The 13,985-nt window shown below is 45.5% G+C and overlaps 1 protein-coding gene across 1 annotated transcript in view; it reads right to left on the bottom strand.

The window, feature by feature from the left end:
* LOC134536891 (growth arrest-specific protein 2-like) overlaps positions 1-13,985 on the bottom strand; it is a 144,243-nt gene that overhangs the window by 12,414 nt on the left and 117,844 nt on the right. The window contains exons 3-6 of the mRNA XM_063376953.1: positions 6,892-7,016; positions 4,218-4,359; positions 1,118-1,361; positions 352-643 (exon numbers count right to left, since the gene is read on the bottom strand). Of these exons, the coding sequence (XP_063233023.1) occupies positions 352-643; positions 1,118-1,361; positions 4,218-4,359; positions 6,892-7,016 (803 nt within the window). The remainder of the gene's footprint in view (positions 1-351; positions 644-1,117; positions 1,362-4,217; positions 4,360-6,891; positions 7,017-13,985) is intronic.

Below are 13,985 nucleotides of genomic sequence, written 5' to 3' on the forward strand. Positions count from 1 at the left end.
AATTATCCGTCTATGTAGTCGTGTATTGTTGACAACTACCTTAGTAGTTATTAAAGGACTTTATGTGAATCTACACCAACGTAGCAGCCTGTGATTCGATAAAGCTTTGGTTGGGTGTTTCTCATTGGCTCAGAGTCATCCAGGTGAGTTGTGAGCCAATAGCAGAGGCAGCACTGAGGTATAACTAGTTGTATTTTAGCCTATCGCGAAATGAACTCGCGAATTTTTCCGGTCTCTGCAAATAATTCACTGGTTTCTTACAGTCTAATTCAAGGTTGTTTTTTTTTTTGTTTATCCCGGTCGGGTTGATGCTCTGGCTCAAGCAAGCGCACTAGGGAGTTAGGGACCCACCCTGCGGTCCAGCTCGCTGGGCTCCTCGTCGGTCTCCGGCTCTGGCTCCTCGCTGCTGGCGCGCGACCAGTCGTCCTCGAGCGTGTCGCTGGGCGCGCCGTCGCTCGCCGCTCCGCCCCCGTTGGGCGCGGCGTCGCCCTCGCTGGCCGGGCGGCGCGGTTCCTGCTCGCGCCCGGCCCCGTTCTGCCGGCGCTCCGCCCCCGTCAGCACCAGGCTGCGCCGGTCGCTGCTGCGCGGCCGCGCCACCGGGGCGCGCCCCTGCCGGCCCGCGCTGCCGATGGCCGACGACGAGCTGCAAGGCAATCAGTGGCGGATGCAGGAATTTTCGTTCGGGAGGGGCTTTGACCCGGCTGAGGCTAGGCTTTATCAAGGCAAACAACTAAAACAATAGTGGACCCACAGTTGCTTTCTGAAGGGGGCTTGAGCCCCTTAGCCCCCTCCCCCTCTGTATCCGCTACTGAAAGACACCCCATTCCACCCTCTTCCTACCACTCGCCGTGGGGAACACAATATCACTAGCCGTGGTATGACCAAGCTGCTAGTGTTGGTCAATATTATGGTATGCCCGGCCAGAATGCACCCATATATATACACACACACGCCTACATACACACACATACAGTGGCGGATCCAGGATTTTGGTTCGGGAGGGGCTTTGACCCAGCTGAGGCTAGGCTTTATCAAGGCAAACAATAAAACAATGGTGGACCCACAGATGCTTTAGGAGGGGGCTTGAGCCCCTCTGGTTCCGCTACTGATGGCGCACCTGCTGTGGCGCATCCTGTCGTGGCGCGGCGTGACGGCGGGCGACGGCTGGAACTGCCAGGACATGAAGGAGCTGTGCGACAGGCCCGAGTCGGAGTGGTAGTTGGCGGCCGACTCCTCCTCCTCAGCGGCGATCTCCTTCTCGAGCTGCACCAGCCCCGGCGGCTCGACGGCATAGCGCGCCGCCGCGATGCGCGCCACCTCCAGCAGGCACAGCACCACGCTGCGCGGCCGGTTCTGCAGCACTGCAGACAGGGCCGGTGCAAGGTCAATTGGCGCCCTAGGGCGAAAAAATCTTAATGCGCCCCACCCCGGGCCGGAACCCCCAAAAAAAAATTTTCCTTGCCTCAAAGTACATCACGTAAAGCCTAAGATTTTGTCAACGATCAAATGTAAGCAGGCTTGTGTTTTTTTGTTGTTTTTTTTACTTTTTTAACTTATTACAAATCATAAAACAGGTAACTGTGGACTTTAAATAATTACTGATATCAATATAAACATTCAAAACTGTTAGCAAAAATAAATTTACATCTAGTTTCAAATAATCGTTAAACATATTATTATATCAGCTGTTATGTGTCGTGCTGCGCCGCCCCCAACTACTTGGCGCCCTGGGCGGTTGCCTAGTTCGCCTATATGGACGCGCCGGCCCTGACTGCGCCGCCCCACTCAGAGGCAGGGACATCGGAACGGGGGGGGGGGGGGCAGCAGGGGCGAGTCACCCCCGTGCTGTCATGCATGGGGGGGGGGGGCGGGGAGTAGCATTTCGCCCCCCCCCCCCCCTCCTTTTCCCAGAATAAATGTTTGGTCCTAGTAGTATTTTTTCTCGACCAGTAGTTATACAAACGTTGCATTGGTGATCACGTTGATTAGAAAATCACATTTATGATTGTCAATATACTGGAAAATAATTGCAAATTCCTAGATGGTATCTTATTTAAATTGTACTACATCTACTGTCAGAGTAGTATTTAATAAATACTACGTCATCAAATTCTTGGAATGGTATATTTAATATTTTGGTTCGGAAACTCATTAAATAGCACAATTTTGCATCTAAAATTTCAAATTTTTCCGGGGGAGGGCCCCGGACCCCCCCCCCCCCCCTCTCTCTCTAGGACTTAGGTAAGTGTGATACATCTTTTCGCCCCCCCACTCATGAAAACGTTCCGACATCCCTGCTCAGAGGACAAGAAATATGAACCATTGGCTGATCCAGTGAAGGACCGGTACTCTGATGAAAAAGGTGATTTTTCTCTTCCCTCACAATCAGTGCGCGGATCACCAGAAAATAGCCCTCCCATCAATAGCTGTACGGCGGTTAAACACACGTACAGCCCCTATGCCCCCCGAGCAGAACTCGGGTTGACAGGATCTTGGCATCATTGATGTCGAGCAGTCTCAGCTTTGATAGATGCTGAAATGATTTTCCTCCCCAAACACCCCTCGAGGGGAACCAAGGACCGGCAAACAAGAGGCTCGACATGAACTCCACCGTCGGATTAACAACACCACCCTCCAGTACCGCCTGGCACACGTGTGGAAACTACCTAAGCCTTGACTCGCTACTACGCCGTTTATGAGTCCTCCTTACGGGGACGCACCACAACTCCGAACATACAATAACGCCGAATGCCAAATTGACTACAATGCCGACAGCTAGAAAACTGCTGTGTACCACAACGCCGATATACATTAACGCCGAAAAATGTCATTGCAGGACTGCCACAAAGGTTAGGTTAGGTATGGTTAGCACCCAAACTCATTCAGTTGTTTTTTTCATTTTGCTCCTGTGGCCCCCCTCCCCGCAGCAACATTTTTCGACGTTGTGATACACAGCAGTTTTCTAGCTGTCGGCGTTGCGGTCAATTTGGCATTCGGCGTTATTGTACGTTCGGCGTTGTGGTAACGACCCCCTTCTTACTTTCGCTATTCTTTGTCTCGCGACTGACCCCCAACTGAGGCGAGAGGCACCGAATAATTAACGAAACCACGGGGCTGGGGTTTCACGTCGATCTCTTCGGGTCCTTTTCAAGGTAAAGTTTTTTTTTTTCCTTCTGGCAGTGGATGGATGCTTACTCGAGATGGCCAGAAGCGAGAGTCGTGCCATCAAGCTCATCAGCATCAGTACCTAGGTAGTTTCAGTGTTCACGGGATACCTGGATGTGTAGTTTCAGACGTGTCTGCCCATGCGTCCTTGGAAATGAAGACATTCGCCCGGGGGAGGAAAAAATGGCATTCGGTTGATGAAATCAACACAATTTCCATCCCTCCAGTAATGGTCAGGCTGAGCGCATGGTCCAAACTGTCAAGGGAAAGCTGGACAGGATATTGTTCGCACTTTGCACCATGCCATGTCACGCTATCAAAGTTCAACTAGCCTATCAACATGACCACAAGAACGGAGTAGGTGTAATACTACTGAAAATATTTTTTAAATCCAAACAATAAAATAAAAGTTTTAATAAATATATTTATTTTCACTTAAAACTACTGACACGTTACAGTACTCAAAAATGCTCACTCACAATCAATAAAAAATAAAATTTCAACTGTAAACTATTTGGGAGGATGTATTTGCACAAGGGGAGCAATTATAAAATACAGTTGACTAACTTATGGGAGTTCTCCGGTCTGAATCCTAGTCCAAATATCATACTTAAGATTTTATAAGGTTTCACAAAATTACTCCAAACAAATAATTTAATTGTTTTCTACAATAGGCTATGGCTTATTTCGTTACCTAATTTACCTGCACTGTGTTAGTTGAATGGGCAAACTGCAACAAAAAATATAAATACATCTCCACGAGAAAAAGGAAAAACAGTTTCTGGGTTCTAGCTGTGTCGAAGACTAAGATTTCCCAGAAGTTTCGATAGATCTTGCACTCGCCATCTTCAGGGCCGCAGTTATCTAAAGAAACATCCTTTATGATTTCAACTTGTCAACAATCAGGGTTTCAGTAGGTAACTGCTACCCTGAAGATGACTACTGCTAGTCCGACCGAAACGTCTGGGGAATCTTCGCCTTCCGACGCGGCTGGAGCTCCAGAAGCCAAGAAGACAACGGCAGGGAAAGCCAGAGCGATCCTCGAGACTCACCCAGGTCATCGCTCTCGAAGAGCAAGTTGGGGTGCACGCCCAGTCTCTGGCAGAACTGTATGAAGTTGTCCATGTTGTCCCGCGCGAAGAAGCTGCCTCTGCTGGCGGTGCTCCAGAGTCGCCGCGCTATCGTGGGCACCGGCTGCGGGACGAGCACACACACACACCCCCCGTCTGCGCATGCCCCTCGCCTCGTGGCTCATTGGCCTCCTCCCGCGCATGCGCGCGCTCCTCGTGTTCGCTCCAGCGCCGCGTTTCGTTCACGCGTTTGCGTGCGCGAACGCTGTTAACAGCTGTGATTTTTTTTTTTAATGCAGTCAAACCATGGACGTCGCAAGGATATATATTTTGGGGGGGGACTTCAATTGATTTAGTTGTTGAGGAATATCCATCCCCTGGGGGGGGGGGGGGGGAAGCGGGAGGACCTGGGGCACTCCCCCGGGAAAATTTGGGGTTTGAAGATGCAAAAAGACGGTTTTTAGAAATTTTTCTTTCCTAAATATTCTAATTATAGTTGGTTGCAATATATAATTTATTTTTTATAAAAAAAAATATTTTCAGAGAACAAATTTGTAAAAACACAGTTAACATATCTGCTGGTGCTATATCCACACAAAATCATTAGTAATTGCGCAACATATGGGTTCTATCACAAAAATCATATTTTTAATATAACTACGAAACTAAATATATTATTGGAGGGGACGAAATTGAAAACTTTTATTATTGGGGGGACGTGTCCCCCCCCCCCCCCGGTTGCGACGCCCATGGTCAAACTAACCACTGTTGCTTCTTTTAAATTTTGTTTTATATATAGGGAGAGAGAGAGAGAGAGGGAGGGAGAGAGGGGGGGGGGGGGGAAAGAGAGGGAGGGAGAGAGAGAGACTCTTTCACAGGTGCTATTCCAAATATACGGCCTCAATTTAAAGTCGCAAAAAAAATTCAACATAACATTTACTACAATTTTACTGATTTTGCGCTGGACTTACTTCTCTGTACCGGGAACGTATGCAGAATTTCGTTTGACAATTTTGGGGGAGATGATCTCTTTGACTGTTTGATTTCTGTTTGCTTTCAAATTCTTTTTTTTTATCGGTGGGAATGATATATTTTCAAGGATTCTCTAGGAATTCGGGAAGGGGGCGTACGCCACTGCTCTGTAAAAGTCCACAACGAACATCATGCAGAACGAAACTGTGTTTAGTGACCTCGGAAGTAGTGACAGGGTTGGCAGCTCTGTGGATAAAATGTACCACGTACCACACAACACAACACAAATGGTTTTGGGAAATGCCCAAAAGCTGCATGTCATAACTACCAGCGTTCTTGAAAACGCAGCAAATATGCACCACAGTAGATAAAATAGGCTCATTTGTCCCAACGTAGTTTTTAAAATGTTGCGTTCAAGGAAACGCTAACGCATATGTAAAAGGGGTGTTAGGGGCATGCATTTTTCGCCAAATAATCTTATTCCTCATTACACTGCAAATGTGACGTCCTTCACACGTACCGCCCACGGGTTCGGATTGTTGTAGACGGGCCTTTTACACGACCGTGATCAAATATCGCGATACGACCAAATATGGGAAACTCTGAACAATTATTATCATTGGCGAAGCGCGAGTCAATTTACTGCAATGCTTTCAAGCTGTTTCCACTCCACGCCGCTAGATGCCAGTACTCTCACGCACTCAAAACACATTGTTAAAAGAGAAAAAAAACGTAGTTACACTCCACTCCGCCAGGTTCGCTGACACAACTTGCCTCGCGTATTTCTTACGAGTTTCCTATTGCAATACACGGCACATCTCTGTTGTTTACAAAAGATGAAACAGAACGTGGCGTCAGGCCCGACTTTTTTTTTTTGCCTGTGGAGATTTCGCGCTAACTGAAATCCACAGACGTGCTATTCAAGACTGGGGCAGTAAAATTAACATCGCGCTAAATGAATCCGTGCAAACTTAAGACGTGCTAAGTGAGGGATAGCGTAGGGACCGGAAGAATTCGCGGGTTTAATGACCTCTAGGATGAACATTAAAGTTCTACGTACACTCGGTCAAATGTCACCCTCTCATTGGCTGCTGCCTTGTGAAGGTGTCCCAACGTAGCGGCCTGTGATTCGATACAGCTTCGATTGATTGTTTCTCACCGGCCCAGAGTCGTCCAGGTGAGTTGTGAGCCAATAGCAGAGGCAGCGCTAAGGTATGACTATTTGAAATTCAGGCTGTCGTGATATGAATCCGCGAATTTTTTCCGGTCCCTAGGGATAGGTGTATTTGCCGTGATTCTCTCGCATTGATCACGTGTTACGTTATTGCTAAGGACCATAAAAATTCGCGGATTCATTCCACGACAGCAGGAAATTCAAATAGTTATACCTCAGTGCTGCCTCTGCTATTGCCTCACAACTCACCTGGACGACTCCGGGCCGGTGAGAAACACCCAACCGAAGCTGCATCGAATTTACAGGCCGCTACGTTGGGACACCTCCGCAACACAGCAGCCAATGAGAGGGTGACATTTGACCGAGTGTACCTAGAACTAACTATAAAGTTCATCCTAGAGGTCATGGAACCCGCGAATTTTTCCGGTCCCTATAGTTTTTGCGTGGTTGCGTTCCTTTGCGTGGTCCGTAGACCCCGGGGGGCCCAGCAGTGAGTGCATCAGTGCTCACCCCGGGAGTGGTCCCGGCGCTGACCGCCTGGTGCGCCCTCTCTTGTATAACCCTGGCCAACTGGCATACCAGCACTCCGTTGTCCAGCATGTCCAGGAAGTTCTCCCCGGTCAGGTACTCGATACCTGCAACAGTCGACACGTCTGTGTCCTTCACATCACTGCCTTGTTACAACAACACCAACAACCAGGGGAGCAACAACTAAATTTCCAAAGGGGGGGGGGGAGGATATACCTTTTTATAAAGAATCATTGATCCCCCCTATTGAAGCGGGGGGTCCGGGGGTCCTCCCCCGGGAAGATGTGTATTTCAAGGTGGAAAATTGTGCTATTTAAGCAGTTTTATCATATAAAAATTGATTACACAGTACTTTCTTTGCCCCCGTTTGCCCCCACTTCAAGGTTTCAGAGGGGAGGGGGGGGGGGCAAAATTTATTCCCCCCCCCCCCCCCCCCCCCCGTTGTTGCGCCCCTGACACAAATAACAAAACACGTGAGCTAGTCTTTCAGTGCTCGCCTACATTTCTTGCACGCGGATCACACGTAAAAAAAAAAACTTAAAACCGACTTTGGACCTAGATTCCTGGATAAGGTGAAGATTTTTAACGGTGTACGGCCGCCCAGTTCATTCTTCCGAACAGGATTCAGGTGAACTGAACAGATTAGGTGTGCCAAGTTACTAGCGCATCTTCATACGCCAACTAGATTAAATCCTTGTTAGGGTATACAAGGGGTTATGTTGCATAGTCTTGACTCGTGTCCTTATTCAACCTTTAAAAAGCCGGTTTACTATAATATACTAGGGTCTTCTTGTTATCGCTGATTCTCTCCCTTTTCTTGTTTCTTGATCTTGGTTTATACTTCTCACATAGAAGTTTCATCCAATTGACAAACCTGAGGAATTAAACTGAGCGTGTATGCGGCCATTCATATAATTGTCATCCGTGAATATGGAGTTGGTGGTCAGCCCAGACACCTACCACAATTGGAGATACTGGTTCTACTCACGTGTGTGGACACGAAATGGACTGGAGGGTTTTCTCAGCACACTTCAGTTTTCCTATCCATATGTACTCGCTGATTGCTCCATCGTAAGACTCTCATTCCATGTCACACTTTAAGAACGTCTGGCACTTTTTTTCGGATGATCTCGCGTCTTCAAAATCAAGTGGCACAACTGTTAAAATTTAAAAAAAAAAAAACTTGAGACTCGCATGCTAAAGGATCAAGATTCGAATCTCCGTCCACGCACCTTGAATTCAGTTTTCCATAATTTCCTTCAATCACTCCGCAGGAAAATAATTATTAGGATAATGAGCAATTCCTTACTGGGGCCATGGGCGTATCCAAGAAGAAAGTGGGTGGCTACGTCTTTTTTTTTTTTCGAAGTAGAAAATAAAACTAAAAAAAAATAAATAAATTATAGAAAATTTTATTAACAGGTTTTTTGATGGCATTTCAATACTTTGTCATCTGTGACAACCTCAATATTTCCTAATAAGATTAGCTTATGCAACTCGCAACTATTACTGTCGCACTAATCTCCACAAACTATTGTTCAAAATGTTTGTATGACGTTTCGCTTTTGTTATTGTTTACGACTGTGTGGTACCTGAGAACAGCGCTAATGACAGAAGCCGGTGCATTGGAAATAGTGAATGCCCATCTAATGCCCACCTAGATGCACTCTTGCAAACTAGAACACGAGAGACGCTATATCTAGTGCACCGCGAGAGGGCGCTAGATACGACGGCCGTCTCGAAGTCTTTGACAGGCGGCAGGAGCCCCAAAGCGGCGACAAAACGACATTTTACGTCCACTTTACGACCGGTCGTAAACGCGGGGTTTTATTTCTGCCCGAAGGCTGCGACGATGACGCCGGCTGTCTTCCCCCTGAAGTACGTTTCCGCCCGGGCACCCGGTAGCACACGGACAGCCCTTCTGTGTTGGGAAAATCATACTTTTCTTTCCAGTTGAAAAAACGTGGCTCATTATAGTGCTAGTCGTTTTGCTATATCAAACAAAACGCAGTAAATAAAAAAAGGACCAATGAAAATTATTTTTTTGATGTGTCAGTAGTATATGATGGCCGGTTCTGGGTGTGGACCCGGAACAGAGGTTCGCCATATTGGATTTTGACGTCACAGCAGTCATCTTGATGACCTTATATTTAAAATTTTGCAAAAATAAATCCTCAAAATATGCCCGAAATCCGTTTAAATTTCCAGTTTTTAGAACAAAAATTCCACAAAAAAATCAGAAAAATAAAACTTTCCTTATTGTGAGCAAAAAAAAATCCCGTTTTGAGGGGAAATTTCCAGTTCTAGTCCTCAAAAATACCTGTGGCTTTGGTCTAAAATCAGGCCCAAAGCAGGATTTGGTATTCTTAAAGTCTTTTTTCGCTTTTATCGGAGCTGTTTCATTATACGGTTTAAAATTTCAATCTGCTAATCAAATGATACAATCGTCGACGAAGCTGCTCCCGCTGCGATATTTATAGCGGCGGGTGCGGAAACTACGTGTGATTCATGTCAAGAACTGTAGTTTGAAAACACAATTTTCGTATTGATTTATCAAGCATGGCATTATTATTAACAATTCTACGTTAAATTTCGTATTATAAGAAAATTTTCAACATGAGAACACAATAATTTGCGCGTTACCGATGTTATATGTTACACATTTCTGGCGAGTACGGAAAGATTCGCTCACTTTTTTTTTAATTATCTCAGAATGGAAGTCATATTTTCTTTAGTTTGATACAGAATTTTTTTTCTTATCTTCTCCCTTTATAACATTGAAGCGTCAGCGTCTTTAGCTGCAAATTGTGATTCTGTGCAAATGCATAAATAATGCTCATATGTTCTCAACGCGTTATTAAGCTACGCCAAATTGAGAGATGTTGTCTACATTTGCGTACATTATTTTTCGCAAACCATGTATCGATTTATACTTTTCTATACGCTGAAGTTGAAGGTCCGGCAGTCTTGGGTTCGAGTCCGAACCCAGGAGTGGGTGACGACGTACAGGTGCGTATGTCTGGGGCCCCGCGCTGTTATAAAAATTCACGCATGCAGTTGTTGCCCGACATGAGGCATGGGGCGACATGGATGGAAAGGGGGCCGACACTCACAGGAGCCGGGTGTCCTACGGGGTAGGCGCCAGCAACGCTGATAAATAGGGACCGGAAGAATTCGCGGATTTAATGACCTATAGGATGAACTTTATAGTTCTAAGTACACTCGTTCATATGTCACCCTCTCATTGGCTGCTGTATTGTGGAGGTGTCCCAACGTAGCGGCCTGTGATTCGATACAGCTTCGGTTGAGTGTTTCTCACTGGCCCAGATTCGTCCAGGTGAGTTGTGAGCCAATAGCAGAGGCAGCACTGAGGTGAAATGAATCCGCGAATGTTTCCGGTCTCTACGTCTAAGAGCTAATGACGCAGCCAATTGTCTAGTTAGCTGAGTGAGGCAGTGGCTATATGCTTAAATGGGTAGCCTCGGCCTCTGGACATAGCTGGATCTCTAACACCTCTCCCGCTTCGCGTATACGGCGTATTCCGTTTCCACGCCCGTGGGGGCCCCAGGCCGGTAGGGCTCATGCCAAGAGGGCTGGGTTACCAAACCAAAATGTGGGAGCAATCCCTTATACAGTTTACTACTGTCCTACCCGAGGGACAGATTGGTCGTTCCGGGCCAGCCTAATGGCGGGATGTGTAGTTCTGTTCCCAGTGTTTGGATTTTAAAGTGTATTTTTGACGTGATTAATGTCTTATAAACCGATGAACGCCGGCTGCACGCACGAAAAATTGTCACGTTCCGCCTGAGCCGAGCGTGCAAGAACCGGCGAACCACCGTGCGAGAAAATCTTCTGTAATACCAAAACAGGTTAAGGCGAGCTTTTTTTTTTTTAGCTAAATTGTTCGTGATTATATTTAAACAAATTATTTAAATTAAATTTGCAAAAAAAAACTGTAAATAATATTTGAAAATTGAAAAAAGTATGCAAATTATCATCAATGTTTTCTTATGACGTTATCACGTAAAATTACAGTCCGTAAACCGACTTTACAGACAACCCCCTCTTTTTTTAGAAGTGTGAAAACGGTTGGACGCGCGAGGGACGTCCGGTACAGATTGTTGAAAGCACCCGAGGGAGTTGCGTTCCACATCTCCGCCGTACGTCGGCCTCGCTGGGGAAGCCTTCTTTTCACAGACGAGAGAGCCAAACGCCCGATCGTGCATCTGCGGTTTTTTTTTTTTTTTTTGTTCATTATAAATAAATATGGCGGTGTTGATAAAATGATACTAATGGTCAATTAGGTTAGGTTAGCTACATTATAAAATACTTTAAAACATTGTGGACGGTTGATTTGGTTAGGATAGCTCTGTGGCGTAGCCAGGGGAGGGGTTAGGGGTACAAACATCACTCAAACATATTCATCACTCAAACAAATTTCATATTAAAATTAATAAAATTTTTACCATTACAATATTTAAATTTAAGTACCGAAAACTGCTAAAATAGCACTATTTTACACCTTAAAATAAAAAATTTTCTCGGGGGAGGACCCCCGGACCCCCCGCTTCAATACGGGGGGGGGGGGGGGGGGGGGGGGGAGGTCCGGCGGCATGCTTCTTAACACCCCGCATACACAAATCCTGGCTACGCCACTGGGATAGCTACATACATTAAGGATACGGGGAAAAAAAAAGCGAGCATGAACTGCGGGGAAACTTCGGGTTTTGGCTCCCTCGTCTGCGAAAAGAAGGCTTCCCGGGGGAAGCGGGCGAGGCGGCAGGTCGGCTGGCGTGCGCGGGTATCGACCGGCCGAACCGAGCCGGCCAGACGTACATCCGACCACGTGACACGTGCAGCCGGCGATGCGGGGTGGCGAGCCCTGAGGTCCCTGTGCGGCTCGGCCTACACCCGCAGGTGGACTTCCGAGTCCACACTCCTGCACGTTGGCCCGAGTACAGCCCACCGAAGGACCTACGAATATTTTTTTTTTGACTTGACGTCTAATAAATCGATGAACGCCGGCTGCACGCACGAAAAAATTGTGTCCCGTTACGCTCATTGGACGCTTGCGCCGCATCCATCTCTCTCTTCCACTCGATTGGAACAACCATCGATCTGACTTTTTCGAGGCACATTAAACTTGAAACACTCCCATTCGTTCCCTACTTTTCCTATCATCGTCCTATCCTTAACAGAATAACACAGATTGGAACAAGTTAAATAGCAAACATGTATAAAAGTTATAGTTAAAATAATCTCTTCGTTAAAGTAATAAACATATTTTGAATTAATGAGTGCAAATAAAAGTAAATTAATCAATTAAATTGTAGATTTCATTTCGCTCATTCTTTGTATCCATACGAAATAGCGATAATTCAATAAAAATGATTCAATTTTATTCATAAACGTATCAATCATTTCATCAATGTTTTATTATGACGTTGTCACGTTAAACTATCGTCCGTAAACCGACTTTACTGACAACCATTTTTTTTAATTTTTTTTTTAAAGTGAAAACCTCTTCAGCCTCGTTGAGCGATTATTGGTAGCGGCAAAACTTGTGGGTTCGCGTCACCGACATGCTAGTGGCGTTTTGCGCCAGAACTGAATGGCGACGCGCAGCGGCCTGTGTGCATGTATACGCATATATACACTAATACATTGTATATACTCGACTGTATCATGTGCGTGTTGGACTATTTTTGGATGGGTAAAATTTTCTTACGTACATTTGACGTAGAAATTATGTAATATTACACATTCAAAAACAAAAGTTTTAAGTTTTCACTTCTGTCGACAGTCCCCATGACTGCCTTTTCGTTTTTTTTACCAAAAAAAAACTTGCACACAATTTGTTTGGGGGTATTACTTTTATAATGTGCCAACTCCAAAAGAAAATTCTTATTATTTTTTTTTGCTAAAGGCGTTTAAGTAATTTTTAATTTGTTGTAATAGCTCATTTCTATATATACTCACTTGGCTGGATTATATTTATTAACAAACCTGTCCGAAAATTTTCCATCCCATTATGTGTCTGTCTGAAAATAATTTGTGCGATATTAAGCCAATTTATGTTAATCTATGTTTTTATTTCAAAGTACGAAGGGGAAAAATAAGGTATGCCGTGGCCAAATTTTCCAAGGGAGATAAAACTTTATTTCCCAAGACGCTCTCGTGGTTTAGTCGTACGTGTGCGTGTAAATACGCCACGAAGGAGACATTTTTATCATTGTATTATTCTGCCTAACAGCAGAATTATCGAAGCCTGTAGTTATCCGCGACGCCACGTCGGCCGTACCATGGGGAAGAAACTCGAATTACCGAGACTGAGACCTAGTTTTTTGAAGTAGTTACGGGCCCGTCCGCTAGATAGTAGTTTCCATAATATATTGCTGACGTAACTTCATTAATTTATTAGGAGAAGTAATGTATAAGCTATTATCAGGCAAACAAACCAGTGAAAATTCACTCTATTTAGGTAGCCACTAATTTTGTGGTGTTTAATACAATGAGTTTTTGCACCTCCTACTCCTTTATTTATTACATGACTGTTTATTACAAAACAGCATTAACTATTTTCGCATCGATTAAATTAGTTTTGCGCCGCCAAGGAGATAACTTAATATAACGGGAAAAAAAACGTATTAACTAACATTGTATTTTTCTATTTAATCAATGTACTCATCCAGTGTTTCCTTTCATGTAATTTGCTGACTTAAATAAAGTTGAGTGATTTTTTGGCGGGGTGGACCCCCTGGGGGAAGGGGGTCCCCCATTAAAAAAAACTAACTTCTATTCCGATTTTTTATTTACTTGTAGTTATGGACCCGCCCAACAGATAGCGACACATGTCGCGTGAAACATGGTTACAGTTTCCACTGTAAAGAGTGGCACTTCTTTATTTCCCTCCTTGTTCTGTGGGCCGCACTTGTGGCTGGATCCCTCCTCTCGACGCAGCACGCCGCCGGATCCGACGATGCCGGCGATGACCTTGAGCTCGACCTGAGGTCAGCTGCGTCTTTGCGTGGCGCTTCCGGTGCGGCGGCGATCAAAGCCGGGGGCCGCGAGACCGC

The sequence above is a fragment of the Bacillus rossius genome, chromosome 11 (assembly GCF_032445375.1).
Source record: "Bacillus rossius redtenbacheri isolate Brsri chromosome 11, Brsri_v3, whole genome shotgun sequence".
Classification (NCBI taxonomy): domain Eukaryota; kingdom Metazoa; phylum Arthropoda; class Insecta; order Phasmatodea; family Bacillidae; genus Bacillus; species Bacillus rossius.